Consider the following 19,873-nt stretch of genomic DNA (forward strand, 5'->3'; position numbering starts at 1 on the left):
CCGCGGGGTGACAGATTTGGGGAGAGGGTTGGTGGCCGTGGGGTGACAGATTTGAGGACAGGGGTGGTGGCCACGGGGTGACAGATTTGGGGACAGGGGCGGCGCTGGAGAGTGATGGGGACAGGGGTGGTGGCCGCAGGGTGACAGATTTGGGGACACGGGGCGGTGCTGGGGACAGGGGTGGTGGCTGCGGGGTGACAGATTTGGGGACGGGGTGGTGGCCGCAGGGTGACAAATTTGGGGACACGGGTCGGCGCTGGAGACGTGATGGGGACAGGGGTGGTGGCCGCGGGGTGACAGATTTGGGGAGAGGGGTGGTGGCCGCGGGGTGACAGAGGCAGTGTTGGGGACAGGGGTGGTGGCCGCGGGGTGACAGATTTGGGGACGGGGTGGTGGCCGCGGGGGTGACAGATTTGGGGACACGGGGCGGCGCTGGAGCCCCGTCCGGTGGCCACGGGCACGGTGGCCGCGTGGCTGTGCCCCGACGCCGGTGGCCGCTAATCGCCGGTGGCCGCTAATCACCGCTAATTGGCTTTGCCGAGCCCTGGGAGCCCGTGGGGGCCGTGGGGAGGGGTCGGTGGGGCGGGGGGGGGAGGGCACGGTGGGCCCTAAGCCGATTTCCCCGCCGCCTTCTCCAGGCTCGGCCGCCCCGGGGTCCCGCTCGCCGCCCGCCCGCCCCCATGCCACGCACCCGGGGGGACAAGGGGACCCCCAAGGAGCCGGAGAACCCGGGCAAGGGGAAAAGGGGGGAGCCGGACGACAAAACCCCCAAACCCCCCAAGGACGGCGACCCCCCCGGCATCAAGACCCCCGGCTCCGACCCCCGGCACGGCGCCCACGGGCAGAAGAACGGCAAGAAGGGGTCTGGGGACCCCCACGCCGCTGCCACCAAGGCCTACTCGCCCTTCCTCAACACCGTTTTCGGCAAGGTGGGGGCCACCGGGGGCGGAGGGGACCTGGGGACGGAGTTGGGGACGTGGGGACAGATCTGGGGATGTTCTGGGACCCTGGAGGTGGAGGGGACGTGGGGATGGGGTTGGGGACGCTACGGGATCTTGGGGATGGAGGGGATGTGGGGACGTGGGGACAGATTTGGGGACACTACGGGACCCTGGGGATGGAGGGGACATGAGGATGGATTTGGGGACACTACGGGACCCTGGGGATGGGGGGAATGTGGGGAAGGATTTGGGGACCTGGGGACAGATTTGGGGACACTACAGGGCCCTGGGGATGGAGGGAATATGGGGACAGATTTGGGGACCCTCAGGGACCCTGGGGGTGGAGGAAACGTGGGGACAGAGTTGGGGACATCCAGGGACCCTGGCGATGGAGAGGACCTGGGGATGGAGTTGGGGACGTGGGACGGATTTGGGGTTGTTCCACGACCCTGGGGATGGAGGGGACATGAGGACAGAGCTGGGGACATGGGGATGGATTTGGGGATGCTCCAAGACCCTGGGGATGGATTTGGGGACGTGGGGACAAAGTTGGGGATGTGGGGACAGATTTGGGGGTGTTCTGGGACCCTGGGGATGGAGGGGACGTGGGGACAGATTTGGGGACGTGGGGACGGAGCTGGGGACGCTCTGGGACCCTGGGGATGGAGGCGATGTGGGGATGGAGTCGGGGACATCGGGAAGGATTTGGGGACGTTCCGGGACCCTGGGGATGGAGGGGATGGGGGGACAGCATAGGGGACGTGGGCATGGAGTTGGGGACGTGGGGATGGATTTGGGGACACTACGGGACCCTGGGGACGGAGGGGACATGGGGACACAAAGTCGAAGTCCCGGATGCTCCAGGCCCCTTGGGATGGGGGGGACACGGCGGGGCCCGGAGCACAAAGCACCCTCAGCAGCACCCATGGGTGCCGGGCAAATCCCGTGCGGAGCCGGGGGCGCCGGTGGTGGGAGCTGGGACACGGGGGGCGCAGGCATGGGGCGGGGCAGGGCTTTGCCTCCAATCCCTCTAATCCCTCCCGCCGGAGTTAATTTTGGCCCACGCTTAACGAAGGTGACACGGCGGTTTGCTGGGGTGGGGGTGGGGGGCGGGTGGGGGCTGAGCTGGGTCTAATTCTGCCCCCACCCCACGTGTGCCCGGCCCAGGAGCGGGACCTGTCGCCAGAGGAGCTGGACGGTGAGCGGGAGCGGGTGTGGGGGGCACGGGGGACACCATGGGGACACTCATCATGGGGGGATCTTCCATGGGGCACAGCGCTATGGGGACATGTCCCATGGAGGGATCTTCCATGGGGCACAGCGCCATGGGGACACTCATCATGGGGGGATCTTCCATGGGGCACAGCACCATGGGGACACATTGTCATGGAGGGATCTTCCATGGGGCACAGCGCCATGGGGACACGTGTCATGGAGGGATCTTCCATGGGGCACAGCACCATGGGGACACATTGTCATGGAGGGATCTTCCATGCGGCATAGTGCCATGGGGACACATTGTCATGGAGGGATCTTCCATGGGGCATAGTGCCATGGGGCAGAGTCCCATGGAGGGATCTTCCATGGGGCACAGCGCCATGGGGACACTCATCATGGGGGGATCTTCCATGGGGCACAGCACCATGGGGACACATTGTCATGGAGGGATCTTCCATGGGGCACAGCGCCATGGGGACACGTGTCATGGGGGGATCTTCCATGGGGCACAGCGCCATGGGGACACGTGTCATGGAGGGATCTTCCATGGGGCACAGCGCCATGGGGACACGTGTCATGGGGGGATCTTCCATGGGGCACAGCGCCATGGGGACACATTGTCATGAAGAGATCTTCCATGGGGTGCAGCACCACGGGGCCACGTGCCACGGCACCCAGACAGGGACCTGCCCCGGGGTGGCGCGATGCCCAAGGAGGGACCTCCTGCACTCTACGGGCCTCCTCTCGTGTGTTCCCGTGTGTTCTCACATGTTCCCGTGTGCGTGGCCAGAGCTGCTGGACGCCTTCAAGGAGTTCGACACGGACCAGGACGGCTACATCAGCTACAAGGACCTGGGCGAGTGCATGCGCACCCTGGGCTACATGCCCACCGAGATGGAGCTCATTGAGATCTCCCAGCACATCAAGATGAGGAGTGAGCGCCGGGGTCGGCCGCCGTGGGGCTGGGGAGGGCCGGGGGGGCCGAGACGTGGGGCGCTGAGGTTGTCCCTTTCACCTCCCCCCCCCCACGCAGTGGGCGGCCGCGTGGACTTTGAGGACTTTGTGCAGATGATGGGGCCGAAGCTGCGGGAGGAGACGGCTCACATGGTGGGCGTCAGGGAGCTGAAGATCGCCTTCCGCGAGGTACGGCCACTGCCGCGGGGGAGCGCGGCCACGGGGGGGACTGCAGCCGCCAGAGTGACCGCGGGCACGGAGGGGACAACCACCACGGGAAGACCATGGTGGAGGCAATGACCATGGGGGTGACCGCAGCATGGAGGGGACAGTGACCAGAGGAAGACCATGCGGTGACCATGACCGTGAGGAAATGGTGACCATGGGGGTGACTGCAGGTATGGAGGCGACAATGACCATGGGAAGACCACGGGGTGACCACAAGATGACCATGACCATGGGGAGACGTTGACCATAGGCATAGAGGGGACAATGACCATGGGGTGACCATGACCGTGAGGAAATGGTGACCATGGGGGTGACTGCAGGTATGGAGGCGACAATGACCATGGGAAGACCACGGGGTGACCACAAGATGACCATGACCATGGGGAGACGTTGACCATAGGCATAGAGGGGACAATGACCATGGGGGTGACCACAGCTATGGAGGGGACAATGACCATGGGAAGACCACAACGAGACCACGGGGTCACCATGACCATGGGGTGAACACGACCACAGGGGTGACCACAGCCACGGAGGCTATGGTGTCCACCAGACCAGGGGGCGACCACGGCCCTGGAGGGAGGGCGGTGGGGGGCGCCGGGGTGACCCCCCCACCCCGCGGGCGCCGCAGTTCGACGTGAACGGGGACGGGGAGATCAGCAGCGCGGAGATGCGGGAGGCCATCGCGGCGCTGCTGGGCGAGCAGCTGAAGGCGCAGGAGGTGGACGAGATCCTGCAGGACGTGGACCTCAACGGGGACGGGCGCGTGGATTTCGACGGTGAGGGGCGGGGCGGGGCGGGGAGGCTCCCCTCGCTTCCCCGCGGCGCGTGGCCGGGGGTGCGAAGGAGGGGGCTCGGCTCACGCCCCCCCCCCACCCGGCCCCGCAGAGTTCGTTATGATGCTCTCATCCCGGTAACGAAGCCTCGCGGAAGACGGAGACGCCCCCCCACCCCAATTTTTGGCGGGAGCTCCCTGCCCGGCCGACGCCGCCGGCGTCAGGGTTCAGAGTGAACAGCCCGCGCGGGCGCGAGACCCCCGACCCCAACAGCCCCCGGGGGTGGCGGCAGGGTGGGGTGGGGGCGCGGGGGTCCCAATAAACCCCGTTAATCAGAGCCGGAGGGGAGCGTCTGTTGTTTTTTTTTGGCGGGGGGGGGAACGACGACACATGGGGTGGGGCAGCCACCCCCCCTCCCACTCGTGGATGTGCCCCCCTCCTCCCACGCGGCTCTGCGTGTCCCGCCCCCAAAAAAGGGGCGCGTGGGTCCCCAAAAACACACACGGGGGGGGTGGTGAGGGGGCTCCACTGGGGCTTGAACCCAGGACCATTCTGCGTGTAAAGCAGCCGTGATCACCCCTACACCACACAGCCAGCCCGGGGGGGGGGCACCCCGGGCCCCCCCAATCCATGGGGGGCACACACAGACAGGGGGGACAGCCCCCCCCCACCGCAGTTAAGCCCCCACGGGTTTGACCCCCGCTGCTGGCAGCCGGTGGCTCCCTTTTCGTGTTGGGGGGACACACACACGACAACGACGCCAGGGACCCCCCCCAGGGGCCCGAGTGGCACTTTTTGGGGGAGGTGACGGGGACAAAGGGGGGGACTCGCGGTGCTGGCACAATGACGATGAAGAGGAGGATGAGGAGGAAGGCCGGGAAGAGTGCGTGTCCCCCCCCCACAACCCCTGTCCCCCCTCTTTTTTTTTGAGGGGGGGCCGCAAAACCCTTGTGGATATTGGGTGTGGGGTCCCTCAGCTCCCCACGGTGTCCCCCACAGAGCAGGCACAGCCGGGCTGGGGCACTCACAGATTTTAATTTATTTTGTTTTTTTCCTGGAAGGGGGGGGGGGGGACAAAAAAAAAAAAAAAAAAAAAAAAAAAAAAAGGCATCATACGCCCCCACTTTTCAGTTTTGGGGGTGCAGACACCCCCCCTCCCACAGCCTCCCCCCCCTCCCTGTAGTGTTTGGGGGTGCAGGGGCCCCAGATGGATGGGAAAGACCCCCCCCACCCCAAAATCAGGGACCTCCTCCTGCCCTGAACAACCTAGGGGGAAGGCACCTCGAGGGGGGGCCCCTGTGGGTGGGGGGCACCCCGTGGGGGTCTGGGTGGCCGCTCCCCGCGGGCTGGGGGAGCAGGGGGCCCCGCTCGCTCTACATATATATAATATACACCTATAGAACAGGCTGGGGGGGCTGCACCCCAATTTTTGGGAGGGGGGGGACACACCAAAAATGGGGAAGGGGGGAGAGAGACCAAGGCCAGCCTCGGGCTCGCCCCGCCGCGCCCACCGCCCGGGCAGAGCCGAGCCCCCTGCCCTCCCTGGGGGGGGGGGGGAGCCCAGGGTGACCCCCGGGCCTGGGAGCGGGGTGGGGGGGGGACGACACAGGGGACGCTTTGCCCCCCACCCACCACCCCCGCCCCGGGGTGGGCGCTGCCGTGACCCGGATGCGCGCGGCGTCGAGGTCAAGCGTGGGATCGGGCTAAGGCAACCCCGGCAGGCGGCGACGGCGGCGACGCGCGGGGAGGGACGGAGGGGTCGGGGAGGGGGCGCTCCCCTGCCCTGCGCCCCCCCCTCCCCCCTCCAAAATCCCCCCCACCCCACCCCACGCCCCCCATTTCAGAAAATGTCCGGGCACAGGGTCCAGTCCTGCTTCTCTTTGCTCTCCCAGTAACCGCCCCGGTAGACGTGCGCCAGCTCCTGGGTGACGGGGTCCTTCTTGCGCTCGAACCACAGCGGTTTGTAGGGGTCGTAGGGGGTCCCTGGGTGGGGGGCGGCACGGGGGGGGTGAGCCGTGGGGCCTGGGGAGGGGGCGGCAGGGGGGTCGCTGGCCCCCCCCACCTTCCTTACCGTCCTCGGTGGCCCTGGCGGCCTCGGCCTCGCGTTTCTTGCGGGAGAGGCGCTGTTTCTCCTCCAGGCGCTGTTTTTCGGCGTTGGCCTCGTCCCAGCGGCCGTTCTCCATCAGGCGCTGGTCGGGGCGCCGGCGGCTGTCGGTGGGCGCCGTGCCGCTCTCCGGGGCGTTCAGCGTCAGCGCCAGCTCCGAAAAATAATACATGTTCTCCGCGTACTTCCTAGGGGGAAAGACCTCAGCTTCGCGCCCCCTGCCCTTCGCCAGAGGCTCCGAACCGGCCCCGCCAACCCCCCAGGTTTTTGGGGCATTGCGTCCCCCCGCCCCCCGACTCACGGGAGCGGGTTCCTCTTCCACAGCAGCACCCGGCTGTCCTCAGCCTCGTGGGCTCGCTGCCGTCCCTCCGCCCCGTTGTCCCCGGCGCCCGACGTCACCTTGTAGCAGTCCATCTTCTCGTCCCAGGTCCCCAGGAGGACAAAATGCACCTTCCCCGAGGGGTCCGTCACCTCCCCGGTGACCTGACGGGGGGGGACAAAGCCGAATCAGGACGTCCCGGGTCGTCCCAGGACGTCCCCGCCGGAGCCTCCCCGCGTCCCCTACCTTCCTCGCCACGTCCCGCGAGAAGTAGCTGTAGGGGACGAACTTGAGGTTGCACTTGTCGCCTGTTTTGTGGTTGACGATCTCGATTTCGCCCGACTGCGGAGGGGGGACGACGACGCTCAGAGCCCGGCCCGGCGGCGGCGGAAGATCCGCACCTCGCGGCGGGGGGCGGGTTTCGCCTCACCTGGTCTATCCAGAGCTTGCCCACGATGATGTTGTGCACGGTGGTGGTGACTTTTTTCCACGTGTAGTGGTTGCCCGAAGAGTGGAAGACGCAGTGGATGGTACCTGGAGGAGGGGAACGTCGCGCTGGGAATGGTTCCCCGCCACCGGCCCGGCCCGCGGACACCGGGGGCGACGGGTGAATCCGTCGTCCCCCCCTCCTCTCACCCAGAGGCATGATGGAGAGGTATTTGCCCCGAAATTTGCTGGTGATTTTGATTTCTTGGCGAAGCGTCCACCCGTGCTTGGAGTCGGCGTGGTGGGCGGCGGCCGGCGGGTGGTGGCTCACCTGGGCGGGGAGAGCGAGGCGGGGTGGGGACGGGGACGGCGCCGGCCGCGCCGAGCCTCCCCCCCGCCCCGGTGGAGCGGTGCCGGAGGTACCTGCTCGCAGAGGGAACGGTAGCCGTTCTCCTCCAGCCGATCCAGCTCAAAAGTTTCCCCCAGGAGAGGGTTGAAGGGTTTGCTGGTGCGGAAGACGGTGGTGGAATAGGAGGAGACGGTGAAGGCGGCCACGTAGCAGAGCTGCTCCAGCGAGCTCTCGCATCTTGCCGCTCGGTCCAGCAGCTCGTGGTACTCCAGGTCCTCCGTCAGGCGCTGCAGCATGGACAGGGGCTCGTTGAAATTCACCTGGAGGGGAAGGGAGACGTAAGAGGGGGGGTCCCCGAGGCGCCCCGCGCCCGCCCGCCGCCCGCGTCCCCGCTCACCGGCATGGGGATCTTGGAGAGCTCCTTCCCGATGCAGTTCTTCATGATGCTCCAGAGGTTGAGGCTGTAGTTGGGTTTGTAGGGGATGCGGGTTCTCTTCTCCTTCTTGGTGTCTTCTACCTGGTGTTTGTACTGGGGGGGAGACGCCAGGGCTGCCGGGACCCCCCTCCCCCCTCCCCGCACCCTTCCGCGGGAACCGGGACGCCCCCCCGGTCCGGCCCCGCTCCTCCCGCTCCCGGCACGATTCCCCGTCCTACCTGCTCCTCCAGGCTGATGTCGCTGCTGGTGCCGCTGATGTTGCTGCCGGTGCGCCTGAGGGCGAAGAGAGGGGCAAAAAAATCAACCCCAATTTGGGGTGGGGGGGGATAAAAGGGCGGCCCCGCGCCCCAAAACTCACTTGTGGCCCATGCTCTCTGGCACGGTGATGATCTCCGGGGCGTCGAAGAACTCGTTGTCGTCGTCTTCGTCGCTCAGGTCTCCTTTGGCGGGGCAGCACGGATCTGGGGAGGCGGGGAACCAATTCAGTCGAAGGGCAGACTTCAAGGTTCCTCCCAGTTTCCCCCCAGTTCCTCACTGGGGGGGGGGGTCTCCCGTCACCACCAAGCCGGGCGAGGGGCCGCACACCAGCCCCCGCCGCGCCGCCGCGTCGCGCCGGACGGAACCGATCGCTCTGGGTCAGCGAGGCGAGGGAAACTGGGACCAGCTCGGGAAAAGCACTGGGAGCAGCCGGGGGGGGGGGGGGGTCACCTTTGGCGGAACCGCCGGTGCCGGGCGCGCTGGCGGGGAGGACGGTGGCACCGCGGAAAGCCCTCTCCAGGTGGTTGTGCTGTTTGGCCAGCTGCTCCAACGTCTCCTCCAGCCGGATCCGCTGATCCCGCTCGTGCTGCAGCGATTTCTGCCACTTCTTGCTGTGGGTCTGAGCCAGCGCCAAAAAATCCCGGCAGGCCTGCGAGGAAACGGCGCCCCGTCAGCGCGCCCCGACCCCCGCCCCACGGGGGTTGTTTTTTGGGGAGGGGTGGGGTGGGGGGCGGACTCACGTTGATCATGGCGTTGGAGGTGATGCGGAAGAGCGTGGCTCGTTCGTTCACCTGCTTGATCTTCTCGGTGCTCTCGGCCGGCAGGCGGAGGGTCTCCAGCTCGCTGAGGGAACGCTGCAGGGCGGTGCCGTGCTTGGCGATCAGGTCGTTGCAGGTGCTCAGATCTTCCACCTTGCTGGAGAGGGTGCGCAGCGTGCTCTGCAGCTCCGTCTTGTCCGTCTGCGACACCGATTCGTCGCCGGAGTCGTCTGCCGGCGGGGACGGGAGGTTAGCGCGGGGGCCCGCTCGCCTTCCCGGAGACGCGGCGGGGAGGCACGGCAGACCACCCCCCGCCCCCCCCAAACTCCCCGATGGCTCCGTGGCGCCATCCTGGACGGCCACGGAGCGCGGCGGGGAGCGGCAGCTCGGAGCAGACGGCCGATCTGCCGGCGCGGGAGCAGTCACGCCGGCGAGGCAGCGCGCACCAGGCTGCCGGCGGGACGGAGCGGCCGAGCTCTCCGCCCGTCCCTTCCAAATCCCGCTCAGGGAGCGGCTGCCAGCCTGCCGTGCCGCCGTCCCCCCGCGCCGGAGACGGACAGGGAAACGCAGGCCGCTCGCCGGCGGGGAGGGAACGCGCGGTCACGCTCCGCGGCGGCGGAAAACGAGCCCCGGGCGCCAGGAGCAGGACCCGCCAAGCCGCCCCGGCGAGACAGCCGTACCCGATTCCTCCAGCATTTTGACGGCTTTGGCTTTGGCCAGCTCCAGGGCGGTGACCCAGCGTTGCCGTTCCACTTCGGAGCTGGCTTTCAGGTGGTAGGTCTGCGCCCCGCCGTTGGAGATGATGAAGTTGCAGGAATCTTCCACCGTGATGTTGGCCGTGGCCAGGTTGATGGTGCCGCGGCAGGTGTGCCGCATCTCCGCCTTGGACCTGGGGGAAACGGGGTCACGGTGAGGGGGCTGCGGGAAGGAGACGGCTCGGTAGCCCGGGTGGTAGCCGAGCCACGAGGTCGCGGCGGTGGGGGGGCGGGGGGGGGGGGCGCAGCGGGGGCCTGGCGTTCCCCCACCCCGCGGGCAGGGCTATAAATAGGGCAGCGGCTCCAGCCCCCGAGCCAAGCGGGCACGCAGCCGGCGTGGGGTTTCACCGCCGGAGCCGGAACGGGGCCAAGGCCGGCGGCGGCGCTTTCGGGGGGGGAAAGAGCGCGGGGAGCCCCCAGGATCCCTGGGGGGCAGGGGGGATCACCGCGCTCCCCTCCGCGCGGGGCACGGCACAAGGGAGGAGGGTGAAGTCCCCGTTCCCCCCCCCCTTCCCCGGTGCGGTGCGAGGCCGTGCCAGCCCGGCACACCCCTTCCACGTCACCGGGCCCGGGCCTGCCGGGGGAAGGAGCCGTGTGGGGCACCCCCGGCCCGGGTCGGGGCGGCGGAGGGGGGTGGGGAACCGGAGCCTCCCCCTCACCCACGGGGCCGTAACTCGAGCCCGGCAGCTGCCCGCGGGCTCCGGTTCCCCCATGAATAATGCAGGGACAGGGGCCCCCGGGGCTCGGGTGTCCCCTCGGGGACCAAGCGGCGGCACGGTGGGGTGAGGGGGGGGGGGTGGTAACGCCGCTGTCCCCGCCCCCTCCCGGTTCCCACCGGCCGCCGGTGCCCCCACCCCGGGGGGAAGGGCTGCACGGAGACACCGAGACCCCTGGACCCCCACAGCCCGTGGCGTCGCGAGTGGGCCGGGCCCAAGGGCGCGGGGAGGGGGGCGAGGGGCCGCGGGGGCGGCGGGGCCGGTTGCCGGTTGCCGGTGCCGTTACCGGTAGTAGCTGAGGAGTCCGTTGCTGAGCACGAACCAGCGGCGCTGGTAGCCCTTGATGTAGTTGGTCCATTTGAAGAGCCAACCCTCCCGCGCCGAACCGGACCCGGTGCCACCGGACCCGGAACCGCCGCCGCCGCCGCCCCCCGCCGCCGCCGCCGCCGCCACCCCCGGGCCTGGGCCTGGGCCCGCCCCGCCGCCCGCCGCCGGTGAGGGCAGGGCGGGGGCCGTACCGGGCGCCGCGGGCAGAGCCATGGGACCGGGCAGCGCTGCCGCCGGGCCGGGGCCCGCGGCCGCCGAGCGCAGCTCCGCCATCGCCGCCGCCGCCGCCGCCCCGCCGCGCTGCCGTCACTCGCCCCGCCCCCGGCCGCGCCCCATTGGCGGCGGCGGCCCCCGCGCGCACCGCCCCGGCGGGCAGATTGGTGCCGCCGGGCTCGAGGGGCGGTGCTTGAGCTTCCATTGGCTGTTAGCGCGCTTGCGCTGAAAGGCCGCGAGGCTGAGCGCGTCCCCCCTCCCTCCCCTCCCCACCCCTCCTCGCTTTCTCACTGGTCCTCTCACCCGCCTGTCTCCGCGGCGAGCCAATCGGCGGAGGAGTGAGGAGCAGCGCGTCACGGACGTCGCGGCGCTGTCGGCTGGGCGGGGCCGCGCGGCGGAGGGGTGACTCATCCCGCCTCCCATTGGCCGCGGCAGGGGGCGGGGGGGCGGGGCCCCCTCCCGCTGCTCGCGCCGCGGTGCCCTGCCGCTGGCGGTGACCTCTGACCTTTGACCCTGCGGCGGGAACGGCTCCGAGGCCTGCGGGGCTGGGCCTGGGGCGGCCTCGGACACGCGTGGGCGTGGGGGAGGGGGGACACACGGCCTCGGACACCCGCGGGCGGGGGTCGATATCGCAGGGAGTCCCCGTTAGGCCCGGTGAAGGCCCGCGGGGGGCTGCCAGGCCCGTGGGGGGGGTCCCGGGGAGCTGCCAGGCCCGTGGGGGGCTGCTAGGCCCGCGCCCCCCCCCCGCAGCGAAGGAGAGGCCACGCCGGCGGCAGTATACAATTCATCTTTATTTACAATACCCTATAAAAATGTAAATTTAGAAACTTTATTCTCATTAACCAGAACCAAAAACGGGGAGGGGAGGGAGGTAGGTGGGGGTGGGTGAAAAAACCAAAAAAAAAAAAAAAAACCAAAAAGAAAAAGCACAAAGAGGGGGGGAAAAAAAAAAATAATAACTGAACTTTCCACTCGATCAGTCAGAGGAAAGCTGGGGGGGAAGCAGGCGAGGGCGGGGGGCTGGTTAACGCCAGGGAGGAGTCACCGGTTGTAAAATTCCTACATGTGCAAATCTCTTCTGTTTTCTTTTTTTTTAAAAGCAAAAAAAAAAAAAAAAAAAAAAAAAAAGAGTAAAATTATCCCCCTCCCTCATCGCCTTCCCGAGGAGGAGAGCGGAATCCGGCAGGATTTGGGAGGCTGGGGGTGAGCCCCCCCCCCCCCCCGCCGCCTCTCCCCAAATCCGGCCCCGGGTGGATGGAAGGCGGGGGGGCCGCGGCGAGGGGAAGGAGCCCGACGACTCCCGCGGGAAGACGAGGCGAGTGTGCAAAACCAGGCGTGCTCACGCGCGTGTGCGCGGCCGGGGAGGGGGCTGGGAACGACCTCAGCGCTCGACGGGGGCCGGGGAGGGGGCTACACCCCCCCCCCCACCCCCCAGCCTTCCCCGTCCCGGGACCTTCCTCCGTTGTGAGCAGCAGCAGGCGGCGCGGGGACGGGGGACGGGGGGCGGAGGGGGCTGGGGGCGCAGCAGGGAGAGGCAGCGTTTTGTGGGGGGGAAAAACGGGGGGGGGGGGGGGGCGGGGGAGCAGCCAAAAACACCCCCCGCCCGCCGCCCCGCACCCCGGGGGGGCAGAGGGGTGGTGGGGGGGGCGAAGGAAAATCGCCTGCCCTCCATCCATCCACGGCGCTCCGACGGCGAGGAGCCGCGGGGAATTCCTACCGGATCCCGTGCACTAAGCTGGAACGACGGCGGGGGGGGTGTCAGCAGAGGGGGGGGGGAGGCACACCAGCTTCGCGCCCCCCCTCTTTGTTGTTTTCCCCACCCCCCCCGAGGAAGAAGAGGGCCGACGCTTACTGCAATTTCGTTTCCAGCAGGTTCAGCTTCTGCCGATCGACGTAGCGAGAGAAAAGCGAGAGCAGGTTGGAGGGGACGGACACCGGCTTGGCCAGAGCCGCCGGAGGGATCCGCAGCAGCTCCCGCGTCGCCGTCACCATCAGCTCCGTCCTGCCGGAGAGCGGGGAGAGAGGAATCAGCGCCCCGAACCTCCTCCTTCGGCCGCGCTCCAGCCCCTTTTTCCGGCGGCGGCGCGCGAGCCGGGGCGCTCACCACTGGTTGTCCTGCGCCAGCTGCGCCTCGGCGTCGGCGCTCCGCAGTTCCTCTCCGCGACTCAGAACCAGGTACAGCAGGGACAGCCCGAACTGCGGGGCAGAGGCGCGTTTTTTTTTTTTTTTTTCGGCTCCGAGAACCTCCCGTCTCCCAATCCTCCTGGATTCGCAGCCCTTCCCCCCCCCCCCCCGCCGCCGCCATTTTGTGCTTTTTTTTTTCGGAGCGCGGCTCGGCGGGACGTTTTGCTTTTTTTTTTTCGGGACGTTTTCACGCAGCCGGACGTAGAGGAGCGGCTCTCTCCCGCGGCGGATTTCAGGGTGGGAACCCCGCGAGAGCCCAGCGGGCCGGAGGAGGGGGAGAGGGGAACGTACCTTGTTTTGGAGCACGGCAGCGAGGTGCGGGTTGGCGGGCGCCGGGGCGGCGGCAGCGCTCTGAGGTAGGTTGGTGAGCTGCTGCACCAGGCTGGTGACCGTCCCCAGGGGGAGGTGGTAGAGGACGTGGGAGAAGGGCCTCAGCAGGCAGGGCAGCACCTGCGGGGAGAGGAGCGGAGGCGTCGGGAGCAGGGAGACGCCGATCCCTCACCTTTTTCCTTCCGGAATCATCCCCTTTTCTCTGAACGAGCCGGGATTTATTTCGCACTTTTGTTCTAGATATGAAAAAAAAAAAAAAAGACAAGCCAGCGTCTTTCCCCCGCGGAGGAGAGGAAATCCGGCTCCAGCCGCCGCGTGCGTGTGTGCGTGTGCGCGCGCGCTCCCAGCCTCCGGAATCTCACCTCATCCTGAGCGTCCTTCTTGATGAGGAAAGGCAGGTTCCTGGCCGTGGCCGCGAGGACGTCGGCCGCTTGTTCGGGAGACAACAAGGGGAGGGTGCGGGCCACCAGGCGCTTCCCTTTCCGGATGCACATGATCTGCACGAAGTGGTCGTCGCTCGGCCTGCGGAGGAGAGGAGGAGGAAAAGCCTCGACGCCTCAGCTGGGAACGTCCCCGGGGAAAAACGCGGGCCCGGTTATCTTCGGGAAGCCGATCCCCGGGAAACGCCGCCCGCGGATTCTCCGAGCTCCCGCTTAGCCGCGCGCCCGCGTCCCGCTCACCTCTCCTGCCCGGGCGCTTTCCCCCGCAGATTGTCGTACATATCGCAGATCTTCTGCTTCCTCTCGCCCATCAGGGCCGGCCGGTCGCCTTCCAGGCTCAGGAGGTAGCGTCTCTCGTAGTCCTCCACGTCCAGGAGGAGGCTGTACGTCTGCAGGAGAGACGGCCGTCGCAACGGGGAACCTCCCCGGGGGATCCGCGCGCCCTTTTCCAGGGAAATCCGGGATGTTCCCGGCTGCCGCAGGAACGGCGCATCCCGGCTCCGGCAGCGGAGCTAACGGACCCCCGGCGAAGCCGAGGGCGGCCCCTCGCGCTCACCTTTTCGATGGTGACGAGGGTCTGGCGCCTTTTATCCCGAACCTGCTTCTCCTTCGTCTCCTGCCAGGGGGGGGAAAAAAAAAAAAAAGCGGAGTCAGGGCCGCGGGCGAGCTCCCGCGCCGCCCGCCGAGGCGGAACTCACGTCGTCCTCGCCGCGGGAGGTGACCACCGCGTCGATCATCTTCCGGGGGTTGTTGACGCTGGAGACGGTGAGTTTTCCCAGCGATCCCTCAAACTGCACTGCAGGAAGGGAGGGAGGAGGGAAGGAGTCGATCCGGGCCCCATCCCACCTCGCCGCGCGGAGGAAACGAGCGCTTACCCGGCTTGTAGGCGTGCTCCAGCTTCGCCACCTGAGGCGTGATGAGTTTAGTGCGTTCTCTCTTGGGGCCGTCGCCGTGGACTTCCTCCGCCGCCGCCAGCTTCTCCAGCTTCTGGAAGTAATTCTGAGGCGGGGGAGAGGACAGGCGGAGATTCTCTTCCCCAGTCTGGGCCGCATCCCTCACCCGTCCCTTACTGGTTTTGCCCATGAGGTTTTTTTAAACCGCCCTTCGCCCCCCAGCACGCGGGGGGCATGACGCAGCCCCCCCTTTATCGACCCTTGAGCTTACACAGCTCGAGGTTCCTCCTCAGCTCTCTCGATACACCGACAAATCCGCTCTCCCTGTGAGGTCCCCAGCTCCCAGTCCCTCCCAGTACGTTCCAGTTAGCCCGCCTTGCTCCAGGCTGGGGCCTCCCAGAGCGACGCTCGCACGCTGTTTCCCGTCCACCCCAGGCCAACGTTCTCCTCTTTCGCAACGGCCCGGTTTTGTTGACTCACGTCCCCGCTGCGCCCGCACCAGTTCCCCTCCTCTACTGGGGATCAAGCTCACCGGCAGCTCCCGGGGGAAAAAAAAAAACCAAAAAACCTCTCGCCGCCCCCCCCGCAGCTCAACCGGCGCCGAACACTCGGCCACGCTCCCGCCGCGGAGGGGAGCGGATGGCTCAGCCCCGTTTCGCCGCGCTGGTGACGGCCCTCCGCGGATTTCTCCCTCGCCCTCCGCGGATTTGCCCCTCGCCCTCCGCGGATTTGCCCCCTCGCCCTCCGCGGATTTGCCCCCTCGCCCTCCGCGGATTTGCCCCCTCGCCCTCCGCGGATTTGCCCCTCGCCCTCCGCGGATTTGCCCCTCGCCCTCCGCGGATTTGCCCCCTCGCCCTCCGCGGATTTCTCCCTCGCCCTCCGCGGATTTCTCCCTCGCCCTCCGCGGATTTGCCCCCTCGCCCTCCGCGGATTTCTCCCTCGCCCTCCGCGGATTTGCCCCTCGCCCTCCGCGGATTTGCCCCCTCGCCCTCCGCGGATTTGCCCCTCGCCCTCCGCGGATTTCTCCCTCGCCCTCCGCGGATTTGCCCCTCGCCCTCCGCGGATTTGCCCCCTCGCCCTCCGCGGATTTGCCCCCTCGCCCTCCGCGGATTTGCCCCCTCGCCCTCCGCGGATTTGCCCCTCGCCCTCCGCGGATTTGCCCCTCGCCCTCCGCGGATTTGCCCCTCGCCCTCCGCGGATTTGCCCCCTCGCCCTCCGCGGATTTCTCCCTCGCCCTCCGCGGATTTCTCCCTCGCCCTCCGCGGATTTGCCCCCTCGCCCTTCGCGGATTTCTCCCTCGCCCTCCGCGGATTTCCCCCTCGCCCTCCGCGGATTTGCTCCCTTGCTCTCTGCAGATTTCTCCCTCGCCCTCCGTGGATTTCCCCCTCGCCCTCCGCGGATTTCCCCCTCGCCCTCCACGGATTTGCTCCCTTGCTCTCTGCGGATTTCCCCCTCGCCCTCCGCGGATTTCCCCCTCGCTCTCTGCGGATTTGCTCCCTTGCTCTCTGCGGATTTCTCCCTCGCCCTCCGCGGATTTCTCCCTCGCCCTCCGCGGATTTCCCCCTCGCTCTCTGCGGATTTGCTCCCTTGCTCTCTGCGGATTTCTCCCTCGCCCTCCGCGGATTTCGCCCTCGCCCTCCGCGGATTTCTCCCTCGCCCTCCGCGGATTTGCCCCCTCGCCCGAAGTCGCTCCTCAAAGCCAGCGGAGCTTTAAGCACCTGGGCGAGAGCCCGGCAACCACCTCGCTTCCTCTCCTCTAAACCCGGCTCCTCCCAGCCCTGCCTGGAGCTCCCTGTTTTTTTTTTTTAACGGGAAAAGAGGAGCGGTCTCCCCCCGTCCGGCTTTTCCACCTCGCTCTCTGGACTCCACCGCCACCACCTCCCGTCAGACCGCAGCCCCCGCCTTTACGTTCTTATTCCGCGTCCGATTTAAGCGCAGCCCCCTCTCCCGTTATCTCGCCGGCGTCTCCGAGAAAACGGGAAGGCAATCCCTCCTTTCCTGGGGGAAGCCGATCCCACCCCGTCCCTCCGCTTTCCTCCTCCGCCACCGGATCCGGAAACGCTCCCTCCCGCCGCTCCCGTTTTCTCCGGTACCTGGTAATAATAATCGTCCAGGTAGGGATCGGTGCTCTGCAGCTGCATCATCTGGATTTTGGCCACCCAGTCCTTCTCCCGCTGCAGCATGAGGTTTGCGTAAGGATCTTTCCGGATCTGCTCCTGATGGCCGCTCCGGTGTCCCCCTCGGTCCCCCACGGAGCCGTTGAGGCTTCGGTGCTGGCTGGCGGGAGGCAAGAAAAGCCCCCGTGAGCGCGCACGGGAAGGGACGGAGAGGGGAGCGACAAGGTAGCCCCCACCCCGGCTCCGGGCAGCACGACCCCCCCGTCGCGGCGGCGGGAGGGGGGCGACGCGACCCCCCGCCTCACCGCGCCGGCCGGCCCCCCTTTCTCCCGGTCCGGGGCCGCGGGATCAGCCGCTCACTTTCGGTTTTGTTGCTGCCGTTGGTGCAGGAGGCGGCGGTGTTGGGGGTGGAGGTGCGTCGTGTCCGCTCGGAACATTTGGGGTTGCGGCCTGGGGGCGGGGAACAAAAAAAAGGAGCGGAAAGATATCGGAGACGGCGGCGACGGAAAAAAGGCGAGCGGCCGGGAGAGGGCCGGGGCAAACCCACCTCAGGTTCTGCAGGTGGGACGCGGGGCCCGGCGGGTGCTGCGGCTGCGAGGGAGCGGGGGGAGCCCCGAAAAAGGCACGGAACCCGCCGGCGGGAGACATCATCTGCCCGACTCTGCCCTGGAGCAGTTTGGGATTGACGGAAGGGAGAGGGCTCCCGACCAAACCGGAGACCCGGGCAAACTGGCTGGGGGACATTCGGCCGGCCTGGAGGGGGCGGAGAAAGCGCCCGGAGTCACGCGGGGCGGATTTTGGGGGGCAGAGGGAAAAAGCTCAGCCGGGGCGGTTGCGTCCGGGCCGGCCGCGGGAAACGCGGGGCTCCGCCGTCGGAAAAGGGAGTGGGAAGGGAGGGAAAAGGGGTTTTTACCTGGGCTCCTCCCAGCAGCTGAGCTCTCTGCAGGTGGGTGAGGACGGGAGAGACGCTGTGGGGAAACGGGTGGCCCAGGAGAGAGGAATTCTGAGGAAAAACAGAAGGGAATGGCAGTCACAGACCCGGGAAGGGGGCGGTTCGGTTCGGGGAAGCGGGAAGAGTTCCCAGCGAGGAGAGCGGCAGAGAGGAGCGCGTTACCGGGACGCCGCAGAGCTGGTTGGGGGACATCCTGTCGCCGTAGGGAGCGGGGTAGCGCTGCTGCACGGTAGCTCGGATGTGGACAGGCTTCGGGCACAGGATCTAGGAGGAGGGAAGCGGCACGGTCCCCCCCTTGTCGCCTCCCCGGGGACCGGCGCGAGCCCTTCCAGAACGGCGCGGGACGGCGAGCGGGGCTCGGGTACCTGCTGGTTAAAATTGGGCACGGCAGCCTGTTTGGGAGGGGTGCCGATGGGGACAGCCCGGACCGGGGGGCTCCCGATGACGGGGGAGGACGAACGGCGGGGCAGCGCCCGCTCGGAGGGATCCCGCTCTTCCTCTCGAGGCTGCGGGGGTCGCTGAGGCAGGGCGTAGTCCAGCACGGACACCGACGGCATCTCCTGAGGGCGGAAAGGGCAGAGAAAGACGTTCGCGGGACGCTGCGGCCGCATCCGTTCTCCTTCCGGGTCTCCCCCGCGTCCCCGCGGAGCGACGGCGGGAGATTCCCGGCCGAGACGCCCGTCTGCGGCGCCGGCGCTGCCCGAGCTCGCTTCCCGGCCCTCCTCAGCCCTGCGCAGCAAGCGCTTAAAACCCTGACTCTTTAATTAAACCGCAACTAAAAAATTAAAAAAAAATAATTAAAAAATCCTCTGCCTCCAGGCACCGCCATTCCCAAACTCCGACGGGAGCGCTGGCGTCTCTCAGGGATCACCAGGAACCACGGAGCAGCGGGGAAAAAAAACCCCCAGCCCGGCGAGCGGGGACGAGGGGCGACGCCGAAGAATCTCCGCAAACGAGCCGAAACGCGGCCACCCCGAGCCAGCCGGGGGCAAGCGGGACGGCCCCGCCGTCCCGGGCCGACGCGGAGGCGGCGGGCTCACATCTCGCCCCTCAGCCGCGGCGGCTACCGACGCACCCCAGCGCCCTACCTGAGCGAGGAGCGGCCCCCGGATGCGCCGCAAAACGGCCGAGCTGTCCCAGATGCTGGAATTGAGCCCTCCGGGCTGCCGGAAAACAGAGAGGGAATCAACACGGCTTTCCCGGGCCCCGCAGCCCAGCCGGATCTGCGCCTTCCCACCTGCGTCGGCGTCCTGGTCTGCACAGCCCGCATGATGGCGGGATCCTCCAGCTCGCTGTCGATCACCAGCCTGGTCAACCGCTCCGCCAACGTGTCCTCCGGTTCTCCCAGCAGATCCGTATCGTCCTCGCCCGGCCCGTCCCGCTCCCTGCCGACGGCCGGTTTCTCCTCCAGCTCCGCCAACCGCTCGTGTGCCTCCTGCCAGTCGTCGTCTGCGAGGGAGCGGAAAGTCGGGGAGGGATCGGGAAAGGTAGGGAATGATGCAGCCCGGAGGGGGTTGTGGGGGTAGGGGGGGGAGTTTGGGGGGGGACACACACACGAGCCGGCTCACCCACAGCCCCGGCTCCAAAAGTGTCGTCGTTGAACTGGTCGATGTCTTCATCTTCCTCTCCCAGGGCCTGGAAAGCGTCTTCATCCTCGTCCAGCGGGCAGTCCTCTAAGGACTTGTTGGGGGGGGGGGTTTGGAAATTGGGGAAAGGGGCGGGGGGGGGTCAGTTGTGACACAGAACCCCCCTCTCGCGGGGCCTTGTCCCCACCCGAGCCCTCATAGGGGTGCACCGGGGGGGGGGGGGGGGGGGCAGCGGGTCGGGGTGGGGAGGGGGGGCGCCGGGCCCGGCGCCCCCCCTCCCCACCCCGACCCGCTGCCCCCCCTCCCCCCCCCCCGGTGCACCCCCGGCGGACCCCAGCCCGCCCCCGCCTCACCTGATACCGGAACATGGCGGCGGCGGCGGCGCCCACCGCCCGTAGGCTCCGCGCCGCCCGCTCCGGTTTCAGGGCCTCGCCGCGCATGCGCCGCCGCGGGCGCAGGCGCATGACGTCACCCGCGCCTCCGCCTGCGCGGGGAGGGTCGGGGAGAAGCAGGGCGCATGCGCGGTGCCGGAGGGGTGCGGTCGGTGTTAGCCCCGCCTCTTCGCAGGCCTTAAAGGCGCCGCGTAGCCTCTG

General features: G+C 68.1%; 3 protein-coding genes across 5 annotated transcripts; 1 reads left to right on the forward strand and 2 right to left on the reverse strand.

Moving 5' to 3' along the window:
- Nucleotides 1-680: 680 nt before the first annotated feature.
- Nucleotides 681-4,383, forward strand: LOC147600639 (calcium-binding protein 2-like). The gene is made up of 6 exons (XM_086749258.1): nt 681-929; nt 2,109-2,139; nt 2,950-3,093; nt 3,193-3,302; nt 3,973-4,120; nt 4,230-4,383. The coding sequence occupies exons 1-6, from the start codon at nt 681-683 to the stop codon at nt 4,256-4,258; spliced, it is 711 nt and encodes a 236-aa protein (XP_086605384.1). The 3' UTR covers nt 4,259-4,383.
- A 917-nt stretch (nt 4,384-5,300) lies between these two features.
- On the reverse strand, nt 5,301-10,838 carry OSBP (oxysterol binding protein). 2 transcript variants are annotated; one of them, XM_086749491.1, is made up of 14 exons: nt 10,525-10,838; nt 9,448-9,656; nt 8,750-8,997; nt 8,460-8,658; nt 8,110-8,212; nt 7,970-8,024; nt 7,713-7,844; nt 7,390-7,635; nt 7,177-7,297; nt 6,971-7,074; nt 6,787-6,882; nt 6,523-6,704; nt 6,189-6,409; nt 5,301-6,100 (listed from the first exon to the last, which is right to left on the reverse strand). In XM_086749491.1, exons 1-14 carry the CDS (start codon nt 10,836-10,838, stop codon nt 5,958-5,960), a joined length of 2,373 nt encoding a protein of 790 aa, XP_086605617.1. In that variant the 3' UTR covers nt 5,301-5,957. The 2 variants fall into 2 exon arrangements, with proteins under 2 accessions (XP_086605617.1, XP_086605618.1); XM_086749492.1 differs by having other exon boundaries at nt 7,970-8,012; nt 10,525-10,816.
- Nucleotides 10,839-12,352: 1,514 nt separating this feature from the next.
- Nucleotides 12,353-19,835, reverse strand: PATL1 (PAT1 homolog 1, processing body mRNA decay factor). 2 transcript variants are annotated; one of them, XM_086749877.1, is made up of 19 exons: nt 19,634-19,833; nt 19,263-19,374; nt 18,932-19,143; nt 18,783-18,857; nt 18,060-18,254; nt 17,857-17,958; nt 17,656-17,745; nt 17,290-17,495; nt 17,103-17,192; nt 16,719-16,902; nt 14,608-14,731; nt 14,431-14,528; nt 14,289-14,348; nt 13,973-14,121; nt 13,655-13,814; nt 13,254-13,412; nt 12,883-12,974; nt 12,631-12,780; nt 12,353-12,513 (listed from the first exon to the last, which is right to left on the reverse strand). In XM_086749877.1, exons 1-19 carry the CDS (start codon nt 19,742-19,744, stop codon nt 12,492-12,494), a joined length of 2,391 nt encoding a protein of 796 aa, XP_086606003.1. In that variant the 5' UTR covers nt 19,745-19,833; the 3' UTR covers nt 12,353-12,491. The 2 variants fall into 2 exon arrangements, with proteins under 2 accessions (XP_086606003.1, XP_086606004.1); XM_086749878.1 differs by lacking the exon at nt 17,857-17,958 and having other exon boundaries at nt 19,634-19,835.
- Nucleotides 19,836-19,873: the final 38 nt, after the last annotated feature.

Source organism: Chlamydotis macqueenii, chromosome 5, assembly GCF_036417535.1.
Source record: "Chlamydotis macqueenii isolate bChlMac1 chromosome 5, bChlMac1.mat, whole genome shotgun sequence".
In the NCBI taxonomy this organism is placed as follows: domain Eukaryota; kingdom Metazoa; phylum Chordata; class Aves; order Otidiformes; family Otididae; genus Chlamydotis; species Chlamydotis macqueenii.